Genomic DNA, 18,175 nt, shown 5'->3' with positions numbered 1-18,175 from the left:
CATTCACTCAATTTTATTATGGAGTGGTTAACGGCTATATTCAAGGCTGCTCTCAAACTTAAAAGTGTCCCATCAGTATGGAAAGAAGTAAAAGTTGTCTTTATTCCTAAATCGGGAAAAAGTTCACACACAACACCTAAGGATTTTAGGCCAATTAGCCTATCCTCTTTTTTGCTAAAGCCCTAATAAGCTTAGTATCTCACAACATGCGTACTGTAAAGGGAAATCTACTGAAACAGCACTTAACTAACTTGTTACAGAAATCGAGAAGTCAATTTATAATAAAGAATTCACACTGGTAGCCTTCCTTGATATCGAGCGCGCGTTCAACAACATCCTACCGGATACCATAATAAAGGGACGGATTTCGGGATCTCTGGCGCTCTGGTTGAGTTCATCAAAAACATGCTCTTGAGCAGATTTGTGATTGCATCCCTAGGGACCTCAAAGATCAAGAAAAAAGTTAGCAGAGGAACACCTCAAGACGGTGTGCTGTCCCCTCTCCTATGGGTGCTGGCACTAAACTTCTTGCTAAAGAGCCTAGAGGAGAAAGGAGAACACGTCGTAGCATATGCGGATGATGTTGCAATGGTAGTAAGAGGGAAATTTCCCAATACTCTTAGAGAAGTCATGCAAGATTTACTAAACATGGTTGAAAACTAGTCAAAAGCAAATGGGCTAAGCGTCAACCGCAATAAAACTGAACTCATCCTATTTACCAGGAAACATAAAATTCCAAATATAGCTCCCCCGACTCTAGGTGGCATGAGGCCCGCTATTTAGGTCTAATACTAAACAGAAAACTAAGTTGGAAGGCAAATGTCGAAATTAGAGTAAAAAGAGCGATAAAAGCACTCTACTCTGGAACATGGGGCCTTTCCCCATCTATCGTATATTGGCTTTACACGGCAATTGTCAGACCAATCCTAACATACGGCATACTAGTATGGTGACCGGCTTTATATAAGTTATACATTAAAAGAACCATGGTACATGTACAAAGAATGGCCAGTCTTTGCATCAACGGGGCCCTTAGGACCACACCCACAGATACACTAAATATTATGCTTAACCTTTTACCAATAGAGCAATTCGGCAAGCAAACAGCTGCCAAAGCAGCTCTCAGACTAAGAGAAATCGGCCTACTCAGAACGAACCAAAGAGAACACACTTCAATTTCAGAAAAATTCCCCTGTATTCCTGGCACAACGGATTTCTGTAAGACCAAGGATATCAACTGAAATAAATCCTTTGTCACAGTATTTCCTTCTAAAGGGGAATGGGATAACGGGCTTTTTGTTATGGAAATGATATAAACATCTACACAGATGGCTCAAAACTAGACAACAAAGTAGGTGGAGGGGTTTACTCCGATAAACTCGGAGTATGCCAATCATTTCGCCTACCTGATCATTGCAGTGTATTTCAGGCGGAAGTCACTCATCAAAAACAGTTTTAGAATGTTTTAAACTTCTAAATGACATATCTAAGTGCTACAAAGTGCACCTTATCTGGGTGCCAGGCCACAGGAATATAGGAGGAAACTGCAAGGCGGAAGAACTTGCTCGAACCGGTACAACGCTAGATCTCAAACCGGATAAGGCGCTGATACCCATGCCTATAGCCACTTGTAAATTACTTATAGACAGGGAAACCATCAAAAAGGTAAATACAAGTTGGCAAAACCTCACAGCATGCGAACTAAGCAGACAGACATGGCCGAACTGGAACAGCTCTCGATCGATCTCGATCTTGTTAAGATTTAACAGAGAAGCTATAAGAAAAATGATAGGGATATTAACTGGTCATGGCTTAATAGGCAACCACGCTAGAATGCTAGGACTCCCGTACTTCGATTTCTGTAGAAGCTGTCTTAATACAGAAGAAGAGGAAACAGTCAGACACCTTTTATGTGAGTGTGAAAGCTTAGCTATGAGAAGGCTGCGCACTCTTGATATAGCATTTTTAACCGATGTAGCGGACATAACTCATCTAAACTAACGAAGCTCTGCTCGTTTATTAAAGTTACCGGATGGTTTGAAAAGGAACACGTTGGGTAAGGATAAGCTCCAGTGTTATCACAATGGACCTGCGAAAGGTCTAAATTTGTCTTTACGACAACCACCCAAACTACCTACCTACCTAAGTTCAAAGACGACGGTAAGTACAAATTTTTAGGCTTGTTTGAACATTTGTAATGAAAATGAGCAGTAAATCTTATTTTTCTGTGTTATACACATACCAATCGCTATACATATGCAATATATGTATGTGTAAAATATATTTTCTATTGAATCATAATGAACCGAATTCGCAATAAGCCACTAGAGGCACAATCTTTTCTAAGAAGATGTTTCCATATCGTAGACATGTCAATATGGAACGTGTTAGCTACGTAATTATGAAATATAATAATAGGCAAATATATATTAAAATAATGCTCTGAGCCTTCTTCAGAATAAAGCTCAACTCGCCAAATTGGTTAAAAGGTTATTAGAGAGAAGAAGTGGTTTCAACCCATTAGGAATTAGAGGTTCAATTTGAGCCCAAACTAGTGGTTCCATAATGGGTCTCCCACCCACATGGAGAGTGGCAACCACCCTAAGTTGTGTATTTTTGAATCAAATTGAATTATTGTAGATAAAACCGTAAAATTTAGTCTGTCAAATGTGGCCCTGATTTTGCATACGGCATATAACAAGTAATAATCAAAACCCAATTAAACGTACCAAGAGATTTAAAATTGTGATCACTAACTCAGAATTCGGTAATAATTTTTATATATGTATGTGCATAGACATTTTTGTTTCTTATAGGGGAGGTGGCGATGATGTTTATAAAAATCAGTAGTGGTTTAAGAAAATCAAGAATTAAAATGAAACAAATAAGCCAGTCCCAACCGAACTGTTAACTCGTACGGTCGCATTTTTTCCGCTTGTGTTATTTCGTATTATTCGCACACAAACGTTTCGCGGAAACTAACAAAGCATCGTACTTGATTGCTCGAAGTTTACTATTTGTACCTGGCCGCGTCCTTTTGTTCTTTTGCACATCGCACACGCTTCACACACACATACACACTCGCATACAACTAACAACAACTACAATGCCCCCCGGGGCCAAGAAACTAGAAGATCACTTTCCTATCCATATTAAAATATCCTCTCCCCAACCCTCACCCCTCCTTAAACCCAGAATATTCTTCAAAACAGACTTAGCGGACTGGACCAACTACTGCCTACTCTACTTCGAATCCTTCCCATTTTCATCCAACATCAACCAGGAAAGTTTACGTGGTAGTCTAGGCAATGCAAAACAAATACATAGCATATGGGCACGAAGGGGGTGGTAGCATTTTTGTTTCTTTATACTCCACATTTGAGATCCCTAAAACCATATAGGAAACATTGAAGATCTTAATTTTTTTAGAAATAAAAATCCGGGGGTAGTTGATATATTTCAGCCATGTTGCATTAATGGCTTTTTTTGAGTCTTAAATTTTTAAGCTCAAGTGCTACCAACTATTTGTATTCATTTACAATTTCCACAGATTCATCCTCATACATATATGCAACTATAACAACACGGTATTCTATTACATTCTCTGAAAACTACGACTTTTGAGTTGGTTAGATTAACTTTCAATCTTTCCTTAATAGTCCTGTATTAAATTTCATGAGAAAAACGGAACTACTAAACAGGTTAATAGCATTAGCAATGAAATAAGAAAGACATTTGAACAAAAAGAGTATTGCTCGCAAACGTTCTCTATGATGTCCAAGCATTTGACAAGGTTTGACACGAAGGGCTCTTACGTTCTTGGTCCAAGGTTATACCTTTTGCTTACGTCTGATGTACCCAAAGTACCGAAGCGAATGCCCAACTAAATCATCAAAAGCCACTCAGAACTCGTAGAAGAGTGGATGGATAGGTGTCGAATTAAAGTGAATTAACAAATATGTAAACATGCGACATATACGCTCAAGCGAAGCACATGTCCATGTTGTTTTGAATAACGTAACCATTTCCCAAGATAACAACGTGCTGTACCTTAGAATACACTTGAAAAGACACGCCTTACCCGGTAATGGTACATTATTGGCAAAAAGGTATGAATAAATTTGAGAATTTCAGGCATACACTGCTCAATGGACCGGTAATTTACATTAAAACTAGGCTGCAAAAGTGCTATTGTACACTGCCATTATAAATCCAATATGGATGTATAGTGAAAAGCTTTAGGGCACTATCTGATCTACTAAGATCGATATCATGCAAAGGGTAAAATCCAAGATATTATAACCAATATCAGCAGACAAACCATAGTATGCCCAATAAACGAGCATACATGGAGATCTTCCAATAACCTCCTATAATCAGCATATCACGTTATTTACAACGAAAATATCGATTGAAGAGGGCTGTTTTAGGTTGTAAATGAGGAAACCTATGAGCATTATAAAATTAAATACAGAAAAGGTTTTGTTCCCCCCACGTAAGAAATGTATGTGGGCAGCCGCCAGTGTCGCGCTTACCTCCTGCTGCAGTTCTGCTAGTAGCAGCGCCGGCACAACCTGCCTCCGTAGTGATAGTGCTAACTCCTGTGGCTGTATTTATTACTGTTGTGCCTTCAGCAACATTACCTGGTTCGATACGAATCCGTTGAACTACACGTCTGCGTACGCGACTCGTATTACTGCTTGTTTCTTTGTTTCCACCGCACCATACTAATACACATATCTACAAAAACAAAAATATGCGGAGATAAAATAACACAAGCAGAATCCACGCGGAGTTCCATGCGAGGAAGAGCGTTGCGCTAACCATTAACACACACTTACTTTTATTGTAAGAAAGATAATGCCAAAAACTATGATTATTAGGAAAGCAGCACCAATGCCATCCATTTTCAGAACATAAATGGAAAATTTCGATACACGTATTAGATGGGAAGTACTTAATAAAGCCGATATATTAATTTGTATCACAATTTATTTCGATGTTAATATACAATATATATGTATATATATATTTTTTTTTAATTTATAGTTTCGCATTCATTTTATATAGGCAAGTGTATATAATTTTGGGAGAATTTTTTTTATTTTTTCTTTGATAAAAACACCCTCACCGAGTTCACTTCAAAGGGCCTGGTTATCGCGGCACAACTAAAATAGCATTCATGGCTGACATTTGACTTTGCTTTATGTTCCTTTATAAAGAAATTGATAAAGCCAGAGCCCAATGAACCATAAGCGACCGCAAAAGCCACCAAACATATATGTACAAGTAAAATACTTTTTATTGTATTCTTCCTTTTGCAGGCAAGAAAAACATATTGAAATGTCGGTTATATTTCTTGTGGTCTTGTTTTGGAGAATTCTTACTTCTTTCCTTCTTGAAATGCAATTTCATCAGTTTCATGTTCAGCTTACTCTATTTGGCAAATATCTGAATTGTATATTTCAACGCTGCTCAGGAATTTTGCTCTCAATATTTTTGATTCGACCCCAAAACTGAGACTATTAACACTGGTCTATAAAAATTTGCCACGAGTAAGTGCTAATCGATCCTATAGGGCTTTATATGATGATTACGACACACGAATACTTAACGACATCATTTTAAGAAAATCAGGACTACAATGTCAAAAAGTTGGTTTCGGTGTTTTTCAGATTAATATAAAAGGCAATAAGTATGCGATAGAAAGATAATGGCTGAAATGAAAGTCTAAACATTAAAAAAATTAAAATATGTATTTATGTATATTTTTCAGACTTTAAGATAACTACTAAATTAGGGCGAAATATCAGCAAATAAATTGTAGCAATTATTTAATATGTTGTTTTATTGTTAAACAGATCTTAAGCTAGCAAAACTAAAATAGGAATTCTAAATATTTAGAAGTCAATAAAACAGTTTAAATTGTGCTTAATAATCAAAAGCATAAACCGATGGAACTTCGAGGTGAGCTCGTTTCCGCTTATCTCAGCTTTGTAGCACGTAGGTTTTTTAATTAAAATTTCATAACCCCTTTAGAGATGCATCGATTTTTTCAGCAAATGAAATGATAAACTGAAAGCTCAACTGGCTGCGTTCTTACAGGCGAGAAGAGACTGCATCACAGCTCGCTTAAAAAAATTGTTCTGCGATTTGAGGCATATTATTATAATAAAATATTGTTATAGTTCACCTGGCATTGACGGCGTTTAATATTCTGAAGAAATTTATAAAATAAGTTCTGGTCAAACCACCTGCAGATAGCCTTCAAGATAACTCTTTTTACCGCAGCATCTAATCTTGCACTTATGGTGCATGTAATTTTCCTTTGTAGTCTATTATCATAAAAGTCACGTGTTCTTCAGCAACGCCGTAATGCCGGATCTAGCCCCGATAAGTATCTCGTCTAAATAAGCCGTTCAGTTTTCAATTAGTGCAGTTCAACGTTCCCACGACAGTCAGTTCCATATTACCGGAACGATCCGGATTTATATCCGGCCAAGGACGGTCACTCCATTAGAATTCTCCGTACATGTTTGGGAAATGTTTATGTTGCTATAACAACAAGAAGCATACGAAAATGGCAATAAAATGGCGCAACTCATCAAACGGTCGTTGCACCCACCGTTGCGTACGCAACTTGAAGGTGTGGATGAAGAGGAGACATAGCGAAGCGAACTTTTACCTAACCTAATTTTTGAGCGACCAAATATCTATGGCCGTCCTCAAAATCTAACATCCTTAAATTCTTCAAATTTTCACATGAGAGGGAACTACTCCGCGACTACTGCAGAAACGGGAAGAACGAGGACGTCTATCAAGCCTTTTATGAATGCCCGCGCCTTATAGCGAACAGGAGCTTCAAAAGGAGATTTTGATACACAATATGGTTGAAGATGAAATAAAATGAATGGCAGCGAACGATATAAAGCTAATAAAATTAAATACTCTAGAAGACCAGAGCAAAGTAGAAAAAGCGGCGGCAACTAACTAAGCGCTATCTCACCCATGAAGTAATGCTTGGTAGCGATTCCGTGAGTTGAGGAACCACATACATACATGATGTATGACTAGGAAAGTCATTGAGAATTGTAAATTTATAAAATATTTTAAAAATATTTAATTTTTAATTTGATTTTAATTTAAATTTAATAACGTAGTTAAAAAAAAATTCATCAACCATACTCATAAGTGTAATTTGTTGACTGGGCTACAAAAGAAATTTTATTAACCCCTTCGCTTACATATACATACTTATATGTGCGTTCATGTATATTGAACCCAAGACCTTATCTATCTATAATGATTAGTGCTATTTTGTCAAATGACAAACACAGCACAACACATTGTCTCTACCTGGTACAAGCTTATTTCACAATTTAGATATACGAGTATGAGTATTTAGTAAATACATATGTACACATGCACGCACTTGCTCGTCCGTTTAACAGTAGCTGGCGAAATACAATAAATTATGTCAACTGATAAACTGATAAAAAATATAATAGTCCAAAACCTTAATACAAACTTACTGGGTACTTTACTTTTTTGGCAACCACTGGAACTTCTTTCTAATAGTTTTTATTAATATTTTGTGTTTCTTTTTCGCAAAACGTAATTGGTTGTCTATTATTTTCTTTGTAAAGTTTTCAAGGTCCTCTTCCTATCTGGCGGTAAGTCAAAGCCAGTGGGAGGAAGAGCGCAAAGTTCAAATCCACTAAAAATTAGTAAGTGAAAACTGCATTTAGGAAAATACATACATACACACATGCATTTGTACGTTATCTTAAGGAGTGGAAATGATAAGCTGGAAAAGTAATATATATATAATAAACTCATGTACATACATGTACATATATAACACATGTATGTAACACACTCACGCAACTTATATATATACATATAATTATAATTGGCGCGTACACCCTTTTTGGGTGTTTGGCCGAGCTCCTCCTTCTATTTGAGGTGTGCGTCTTGATGTTGTTCCACAACTTCTCTTTTAGATTATTCAAAACGAATGTGGATTTTTTTGATGTTTTCTGGTGTTACCGCCTCATTTGTTCGCCCACTGTGTTGTGCATCATCGGTGTCCCTACAGCCACGTTTGAAGTCAGCGGAGTCCCTATTACGAGTATTGGAAATATTTTGTTCTTTCTTTGGCATAGCTGAAAAGCCATTTACCCAAAAAACTGCTGTGCAAAACATAAGAATTTGATACTTTTAAAATTTCCGCAGTGTTTTTTTCACAATTTACCTTAAACCCCTCACTTAATCCATATTACAGTCAAATCTTACGAGCAGTCAAACTTTTCCGTTAACGACAACGGCTTTGCGCAGAGGTGTCCCTTCATTGTGAAAAGCGGGGCGAAAATAGCGAACGGAAATAATACCGGAGTACTATACAAAAATAACTGATAAATGTAAAACACATCAGTTTGTCACAATTCTTACAAATGATCAAGTTCTGATGTTCATCCAAAAAACTTGCAATGTAGGAGAAAGTGAGAGAGCAAAATGACAATGAGGGGAGTTGTAAATTTATACTGGATAAATTTTTACTTGAAGAATTTGCAAGTGAGAAAAACAGCTGATAGCAAAGTAAAAAGAAACACGAATTCAAAGTTGCGAATTGAATCAAAGTTCTTAAATAAAAGTGGTGATAAAAATGGAGAATTTAAGTAAATATATTTCAGTAAAAATTTATAAAGTTTATTTGAAGTCATATATTAAATACGAACCGGCCAATGATGTAGAGGTATGTATAGGGTTATTCAATAGGTGCGCTTCAACTTTTTTCCGATAGGGAGGGCGAACGACGCAATATTTTTTATTTTTCCTTGTCATTTGTAAACTTCATTAGTATACATTTCATCATGGAACGCTACACACTTGAGCAACGATTGCAAATCGTGCAAATTTTTTATGAAAATAATCGTTCTGTTGCTGCTACTTTAAGAGCATTACGGCCATTTTACGGTCCATTTAACAAGCCGTCCCGTTTTGGGGTTATGTGAAGTCATTGGTCTACAGTAACAAGCCGGCGACGATTTGTGAGCTCAGAGCCAATATTGAACGCGAAATTGCTGGAATGCTGGAATTTCGGCCGATTTATGCAAAAGAGTGGTCGAAAATTGGGTTCAACGATTGGACTTTGTAAAACGAGCACGCGGGGGTCATGCAAAAGAAATCGAATTTCATACTTAAATGTATATGTTCAAACTCGATAATAAAAAAAACATTAGTTAAAAAAGTCAAACCGTTTGTGTTTTATTCAAAAAAGTTCAAAAGTTGAAGCGCTCTTACTGAAAAACCCTATATGTACCACAACCTTCAATTATCGTTGCTGCAGTTTCCGAAATACAAATCGAAAACATTGAAAGTACATATCCGGGGTTCGGAGATTGGTAGCCTAAGAGACACGCTAAAAATTCAGAAACTTCTTTCAAAAGAGCATCACTCAAAAATCACTGTCCCGATTTTATAACCTTTTTAGACCGTTGGGAAGCCATGTTTCGTATATGGTTTGTATAACACTAATTTTAGCTGGGTGTTACTACCTGATGTATTTAAAAACTGCAAAATTCAGCCGCCGTAGCCGAATGGGTTGGTGCGTGACTACCATTCGGAATTCACAGAGAGAACGTAGGTTCGAATCTCGGTGAAACACCAAAATTAAGAAAAACATTTTTCTAATAGCGGTCGCCCCTCGGCAGGCAATGGCAAACCTCCAAACTATTTCTGCCATGAAAAAGCTCCTCATAAAAATATCTGCCGTTCTGAGTCGGCTTGAAACTGTAGGTCCCTCCAATTGTGGAGCAACATCAAGACGCACACCACAAATAGGAGGAGGAGCTCGGCCAAACACCCAAAGAGGGTGTACGCGCCAATTATATAGGTATATATATATAATTGATTAAAAAATACACAGTGAGTCAAAAAAGTATTGGCACATCAACGTTATCAGAGCTATAACTTTTCTTCTAATGAAAGTATAAAAAAATAGAAAACGGTATTTTCTAAATGTATTTATTTTTTAGGTATCTGAACAAAAAAAAAAATAAATATCGACATGGCTTACAAGCTCAACCTTGAAAGGTAAAATAAGGCACAAATTCACATCAAAAAAGTATTGGCACATTCTTTATATAAGCTTATGCTCATGGCGTCGTAACAGAAAACTCCGGTTATTTTCACTCTTGCTTTTTACTTATTCGTATGTTTTAGGATTTGCATACGGTCGCAATCACTTTTGATCTCGATTTCAACGGACATAGACCAAATGGGTCATGTAGCTGAAATTTTCCCAGAACTACGTCAATTAATGATAAAACTGTATTTAGAAAAAATATCTTATCGCGAAATGGGCAAACTTGTCGATAAGTCATGATCCAGCGTTCGAAACATCGTTATGCATTATTGCAATACTGGCAAAATCGCTCCGGAGAGGAAGTCTGGCCGCCCAAAAAAATTAAGCGAATGACAGGAGCACAAAATCCAAAAACTTCGGCTGTCAAATTGTGCAAGACCCTGCAAAATGTTCGAATACCCTATATAAGCCTGGGTATCATGGCCGGGTTCCTCGACGCAAACCCTTCATTTCGAAGGTAAATAAGCAGAAGAGGCTAGAATTTGCCTAACAACATTTAAATAAGCCCAAAGCTTTTTGGAACACCACCATATTTAGTGATGGTCATATGGAGCACAAAAGGTTTGACGAAAGCCAAATAAAGAGCTTCAAGAGAACAACCTGATCAAAACAGTTAAACACGCTGGAGGAAATATGATGGTTTGGAGGTGTTTCGCGGCATCTGGTGTCGGAAAGCTCGTGTTCATAGATGAGACAATGGATAAGCATGTGTATCGCGACATTCTTAAAGAAGATTTAAGTCCAAGTGTCGAAAAACTGGGCCTTAATGGGACATAATGACCCAAAATATTCGTCTTATATTGTGCAGAAGTGGTTGATATACCATTGCAAACAGTTTAAAACACCCGCCCCAGCCCCCCCAATCGTCGGAATTAAATCCTATTGAGCATGTGTGGCATCTTCTGGAACAGAAGATACGATCTCACTACATAACGTCAAAGGATTCTCTAAAAGAGGCAATAATTGCTGAATGGAATAAAAAAACACCTTCCGAAACTTCAAATCATAGTAGAGGGACGTTTGCAGGCCATTATTCAGTCTAAAGGAGGACCCACAAAGTATTAGCGCGTTACAGCTGCAATAGAGCAAACTGATTACGCTACCTGTGCCAATACTTTTTTGATGAGAATTTGTGCCTTATTTTACCTATCCACCAATAGGTATCCAAACTATACGTAAACCATCTTCAATACCTTCTTAACAATGTGTGTAAGTTTGGTTTAATTCGGTGCAAAGACACGGCCGGTTAGCGAACACACACAAAAAGTTGACTTTATTTTATATATAAGATGTACCTTAAAATAAATAAGCGTCTATTAAAAATAGAAATTGCTTGCCTTTATCTGTGAAATACTGAATGTGGTTATGTTTTTCGTTTTATACGCAGGCGAATATAATAAACATGTACGAATTTTTAGAATTAAATATTTTGTAGTATCCCAGTAATCACTAGTAAAGATTTTGTGTGACGAACGCTAATAAGTGCATATGTACATATACACACACGGGGTACGAGTACATACCTACATATATAGCGCTCGTTTAATGGAAACACGGATGCAAAAACTAAAAAATTTGGAAATTCGAAAAAAGGGATTCAAAGGTTACAATTTACTTTAAAATGTGGCTTAGAAGTTTTTTCGCAAAAAAATGATTTTGTATTTTTGAATGTCATTTACTTGTGCAGGAGACTTCAAAGCACCTTCTCCTTGAATGTAGTGCTATAGTGCGTAGAAGGTTAAGACATCTCGGTCAACTGCAGCCAGAAGAAAGGCACATACGCTCAATCCAACCCAGCTGTATCTTGAGTTGAATAACGGAACGGATGAGGCACTGTGATGAGCAGAGGGAAATCTATCTATCTATCTATCTATCTACACTTGTGCAATTGCGATTGAACGCCATTATAAAGTAAATCAAGATATAAAATATACTTATATGCATTCTAAAAGCAAAACCCACCCACTAAGTAGATAAATAATTTCCTTATCTGCATTAAATACGTCACACATCCAACGCTGTTGCTGGCGCCCACTAGTGCTTTACATTTATGACATACTATGTGTACGAGTATATGAATTTTATCACTAACCTGCCTGTCGTATATATCGCGGAGAGCGACGCGCATGTGTACGTCGACGCACCTGATAGTATAAATGCGTTTCCATCGTACAGAAGAGTTTTATCATCCACTACGAGGAGAATGAGATCCCTTTTTTAATTTTTATTAACAAAATCGATAAGTGATAGGAACTACACACATACTTACATACGTACTTTTAGTAATAAAGCAAGGGCAAAAAGGCCCAATATGGAATAAATATAGGTGAGCTCATCCATATTGTAAATAAATAGATTTGGATTGTACGAGACAAATTTAAAACGTATGTATGTAGCTAATTTGAATTTTTAAACGTTGGAAATTTTATATAAATTTTGTTTTGATATTCGATTTACGCCATAATTGAAATAGACGTTTGGCATTTAACTTTTCAAATCTACAAGTATTTATTTACAATATTTTTTTTCTTTCTTTTCTGAAAGGTTTAAAAATACGAAACAAAATGATATTGTGGATGGTGATTGTGAATGAGACTCATGAAGCAATAATTAAAGGTGATGTAAGTAGCTTAATTTTCACCCTGTGTTAGCCATCTTGAAGCTACTTAATAAATCCGTGTTGTCCTCTTGGAAAAGCTACTCTTTATTTCAGAGCAAATTCTAAAGAAAAAGTACTCAAGAGCGTAGAAATTAAAACTTTTGCTGAAAAGGTTAGCAGGCAATACTGTTTTGCCTATTCCATTTTGCTTAGACTTTCGCATCTTTCAATTCTATTGAAAGTTCTGTGAAAATCATTGTGAAAATTACATTGGTAAATAGCTGCCACATAGCCACATTTAGGTAAGTCTTTCGGTGCAGATTATCGATCTGATTTTTGTTAATAACTGCTTAAAATTTATATGCAAAGGTGTGATTAGAGCCCGTTGCTGCCACCAATACTTTGAGTTTCATAAAAAAAAAGAACCCAGTTTTAAATAACAGGCATTTATCCACGTAAGCATGATTTCTGTGACAAAAAATAACACTGACGCTTAGCATCTTTTGACCACAGAAACATACGAGGGTTGCTATTAATATTTCTGGTCTACAAAGTTTTTAGCAGTTTGACATTCCAAAAAAAAAAATTGCTTTATCGGCTTAATATATTTAGTAATCATTTAAGTAAATTATAAGAAAAAAAAATGCCAAAGAATAAGAAAATAAAGGGAAAAAAAGATTTCTTGAAGTGCTTTATTTTTAATAGCTTAAGATTTTTCGTGAAATAACATTTTAAGTAAATTAATAAAATTGAGATTTTTAGAATACTTTGTTTATATTTAAAGTACAATAAAGAAAAACACTCAAAACACTACATTTTTCTTAACAATTTTCGGGAAAGATTTTATCAAAAATGCCTGTGTTTTCTTTACTATTAATTTTTAGATTGAATCTTTTAACAGACGAAATATGCCAAAACCAAGCTGTGTTTTGTGCCACGAAACGTGGGCAAAAGAAAAAGTTAAGTTTGTTCATGTTCCCAAAGACGAAGTGAAAAGAAAAAATTGGGTAAGATCATGCAGCACTTCGTTGAAGCCAGGCGAAAAAGTTTGCATGTATCACTTTTTGGCAAAGGATTTCGAGATCGGACCAGATCGGAAAAAGGCTAAATTGTATAGTGATGCTCTTCCGATGCTTATCGAAATTTTGCATTGTTGGAATGAGCCTGAGACAGCCCCTCATTTAGTTGACGCTTCTACGCAAACAGAGTAAATTCTTTTTTATTTGAAAAGTGTAGTTTTATTTAAACGAATTTTGATTTAAATCATTTACATATATATATGATACAAATCCATGGGAATAGTTAAGTTAAAAATATAAATAATTAAGTACCACTTATAAAATAACATAAAATGATTCTATGGCTTACAACGACCTTTTTCAATTTTTTACTACATTTTCAGAAAGGGGATAAACTTATGCCCTTTTTTCCCTTGCTTCCAAATTGCATCAATGGATTAAGTAGCATCTGAAATCAGTTGTCAAACTTTACTTAACCTTGTATAATTGAATCATGAATGAGACTGATAGACGTTGAGTAAGAGGAGCGAAATAAACGTTACACCTGTGCCCAGGCGGATTCATTAACCAAGGCGTATCCATAGAAGTTGATCTAATTAGAAGAGTGGATTTCTACTTCTTCAACTCGTCTTTAATTTAGAAGTGACAGAAAAAGGGAAAGACGGAAGTGGAAAGTTCTATTCTATTTCCCTTGACAGTTCTAATTTAAAAAATGTTGTTGTTGCTCGAATGCTACTTTGAATAGATTTGTCTAAAGACCAACAATATTTTGAACATTAGAATGCCACGACAAAAGAAAGTAGAATAGAAAGAGAGTGAACAGCCGGCATGCAGTTAGAGCTAGAAGCATACGACGATGGTGCGAATAGAACAGCTTATGCTGACATCCTAATGTATACGACGTGAAATAAAAAATAGTTTAAAAAACTAAAAAACACGCTTTTATTGCTAATCGAACTAAAAAGTAGAAAATAAATTTTAATGACAAAGAGACCTATAATGAAGTAATAGCGAATCGAACGATCAGTCATAGTCAACTACCTCAGAACAGAATTATAACAAAAATTAAGCTACAAATAGAATAATTCAAATTCGAGTTAAAAGCGTGGGATGCTTGATATAGTAAATATTACAATCATTCCATTGGCAACTACCTATGTACAGAGGGTTATGAAAGTGAAGCAAAATGCATCCCACGCTTTTAACTCGAATTTGAATTATTCTATTTGTAGCTTAATTTTTGTTATAATTCTGTTCTGAGGTAGTTGACTATGACTGATCCTTCGATTCGCTATTACTTCATTATAGGTCTCTTTGTCATTAAAATTTATTTTCTACTTTTTAGTTCGATTAGCAATAAAAGCGTGTTTTTTAGTTTTTTAAACTATTTTTTATTTTCTACTTTTTAGTTCGATTAGCAAAAAAGTGTGTTTTTTAGTTTTTTTTTTTAAACAATTTTTTATTATGAATGAAAATTATTATTATCATTGCAGTCAGTGAATTAATGATTCGATATATTCGTGTTATATAATATTTAATTCCTTTCTTATCGACTGTGAGTCTAAAGCTATGCAGTTATCGGTCGTGATAAAGAAGTAATCGGGATGAAGAACTTCTTTCGTGGAGGGAGCCTGAGAAACTGATTTACAAGAATAAAAAAAGATTTTTCATTTTACAACCAAATTCACCTTACTTTTTGCCCACAGGTAAAAAAAAGAAAATATTAATCCTGGCAATCCTAATAAGGATAATGGAAAACTTTTATCAAATTATTGCATTGTCATCGGTCCTTGATAGGTGTGCAAAATTTCAAGTCGATCAGATTTTTAGAAGCCAGTGAAAATTAAGCTCAAAGATTCCGTTACATACATACATACATACATACATACATACATACATACATACAACCCGACCTAATAAAAGTGTGTTAAAAAAAAACGAAACAGTTGCAGAGAGCTAGTCGAAGCAGCGTTGATTAACGAAGAGCGGTCGTGTGGGGTGAGCAATTATTCGTAAAACAGGCCACTTGAGAGTAGTGCTTTATGAATTTATTCTTTGCTATTTGAGATCCACGAAGGGCCAAAGAGAATAGTCTAGAAATATTACGAGTCAGTGGCTAAATGTTTGGGTTCTCACTTGGTACTAGATGGCTCAAACAGTATCCACTTATTTGAAAACGATAATAAAATTTTAGTGTTTTCTTTTGCATTTGGCAGTAGACAGCTACAAAATTTATTTGGTTTCAAAATGAATAGATATATCGGAACTCCATAAATTATGTGATTTCAATATTTTTGCGGAATTTCGGAACGAATATCCAGCCAACAAACAATTCAATGCCTGGGAGCAGCCTAGCTGTTGGGGTTAGTCTTGAGGAGCCATCAAAGAGTTGTTACCAAACAATTTAAGATGTTTCAGATGAGACAATAGGTGTAATCTGCTGACCGTCGTGATTTTGCTGAGTGAATAATTTCTGCTTGTTCAACTGACGCTGAAGGATTCAGCTGATTTGCGGACGTATGTAATAAGTGATATGACAGAGGTTTGCTTACAACATACATAGGTCGGCAAACACAGACATTATGTTTGTGTTAAACGAAACACTGCTCACTCTACTGCGTTGTCGTCTGAACAACGACTGATTGCAAGAGCGTAAGAATACGTGTAAAATGTGAAAATGTAACTGACTGTTTTACCGCCACCACTAAGTGGTTTTCGAAGCAAAAATTGTGTACAAGAGCATTTTGACAATTGCTAAAATTCATGAATTAAAGTTCGATTCAGTGCAACATGACAAGTTATTTAATGTATTACTCGTACGATCCCTTAACATTGAGGAAAAGAAGTTGCACTGTATAAGAAATCTATATTGGAACCAAACCGCAGAGGTTAGAATAAATAACGAAAATACAACCGAGATTGAAATATTGAAAGGCGTTAGATAGGGTTACGTATTGTCACCCCTTTTATTCAATATTTACTCTGAAGCAATTTTTCAGAAAGCACTTCATAATGCCCAAGAAGGCATAAAAGTAAATAGTGTGATTATTAACAACATGCTGATGACACAACACTTGTTGCGGACAGTATAAAAGATTTACAAAAGCTTTTTGGACAAGGCTGGGGAATACAGCAATAAAAACGGCCTCAAGATGAACGTCACTAACACTAAATTCATTGCTGAATGTACAAAAATATTTATATTTACATATATAATCTACCTTATCGATACAAAGTGAACCCCTAGTAAAAGTATCCAAATTCAGATGTCGGATTAATGAGAACTGGGACTGCACCGAAAAAATTAAGCCAAGAATAGAAATGACAAGATCAGTATTCTGCAACTATAAAATTGCCTCGTGTGGTCAGTACTTTTGGTATGGGATCTGGACCCTTAAAGTGCCTGGCATGAACAACATGTATGAAGGCAATGTGGATATAACAGGCGAATGTTGAAAATCTCATGCACTTATCACGCTTCCAACAGTGAAGTTTTTCGCCGGATAAACCGGAATAGGCGCCTAAGTGAAGGAAGACAGCTTACTTAAGGCATGTACTACGAAACCGCAAGCATAAAATGTTGCAACTCATACTGGAAGGTAAACTACGACCCCTTACGTTCGAAAACGAACATGCAAATAAAGAAGAAGAAAGTTCGAATACTTTGAGCATCCTAGTGACTTCTATCTGTTGCCAGATCTAAAAAAATGTATGCGTGGAAAGTGTTGTCCATCAAATGATGAGGTCATAACAGCTGTGGGAGCATATTTTGCAGCCCTTCAACATTCTCACATCAGAGATGGAATTCAGAAATTGGAATCTCGTTGGAACAAGTGTATTGATGCTCAGGGATACTATACTGAATAATAAAGTGTATTTCAAATCAAAAAAATCTTGTTTTCTTATCGAACCGTAAAACTTATTGAACAATCTTGTTTTGGATTTCAAAAGAGAGCTATTTCGTTGCTTTGCGAAATAAATTTCAGTAGCTGTTAATTGTCTATATTTTATTTTATACTTAAACTTATTAACTATCTTATTTTAATTGTAATGTAACTAGGACTCTGAGTGGTTGGGTTTGATTTTTTTTTTTTTTTTTGCCGGGACGGACAAGTGCAGCACTCAGACACAATTAAATCCATTGGGCTGCACTCGGATTCTCTTTTTAATACTCTTTAAATCTACCCGACCTCCGAAGAAATCTGAGGAGATCTTGTGTCAAAGACCTCAAGCCTGATTCGGGCGAATGCGGGACAGACGCACAGAAAGTGGTCCGCCTTCTCAACGGCCTCTCCACATGCTGGGCAAAGTACACTGTCTGAGATGCCTACCATTTCAATGTACTTTTTCCATAGAAAGTGACCCGTCATCAGTCCAACCAGCCTCCTACAGTCCCCTCTGCTTAGTGAC

General features: G+C 36.0%; 1 protein-coding gene across 4 annotated transcripts in view; it reads right to left on the bottom strand.

Annotated features, from left to right (window-relative positions):
- LOC128867190 (uncharacterized) overlaps positions 1-18,175 on the bottom strand; it is a 67,842-nt gene that overhangs the window by 40,509 nt on the left and 9,158 nt on the right. The window contains exons 1-2 of one of the 4 annotated variants that reach the window (XM_054108289.1): positions 12,425-12,587; positions 12,240-12,339 (exon numbers count right to left, since the gene is read on the bottom strand). The exons of 2 other annotated variants lie outside the window; for them this stretch is intronic. In XM_054108289.1, the coding sequence (XP_053964264.1) occupies positions 12,240-12,339; positions 12,425-12,487 (163 nt within the window). In that variant the 5' untranslated portion in view covers positions 12,488-12,587. Of the gene's footprint in view, positions 1-4,535; positions 4,741-4,841; positions 4,960-12,239; positions 12,340-12,424; positions 12,588-18,175 lie in introns of those variants that run through there. One more of the 4 variants, XM_054108285.1, reaches the window with a different exon arrangement.

Source organism: Anastrepha ludens, chromosome 6, assembly GCF_028408465.1.
Source record: "Anastrepha ludens isolate Willacy chromosome 6, idAnaLude1.1, whole genome shotgun sequence".
NCBI lineage: Eukaryota > Metazoa > Arthropoda > Insecta > Diptera > Tephritidae > Anastrepha > Anastrepha ludens.
The sequence above is the reverse complement of the archived record's forward strand: the minus strand, read 5'-3'. Positions and strand labels throughout refer to the sequence as shown.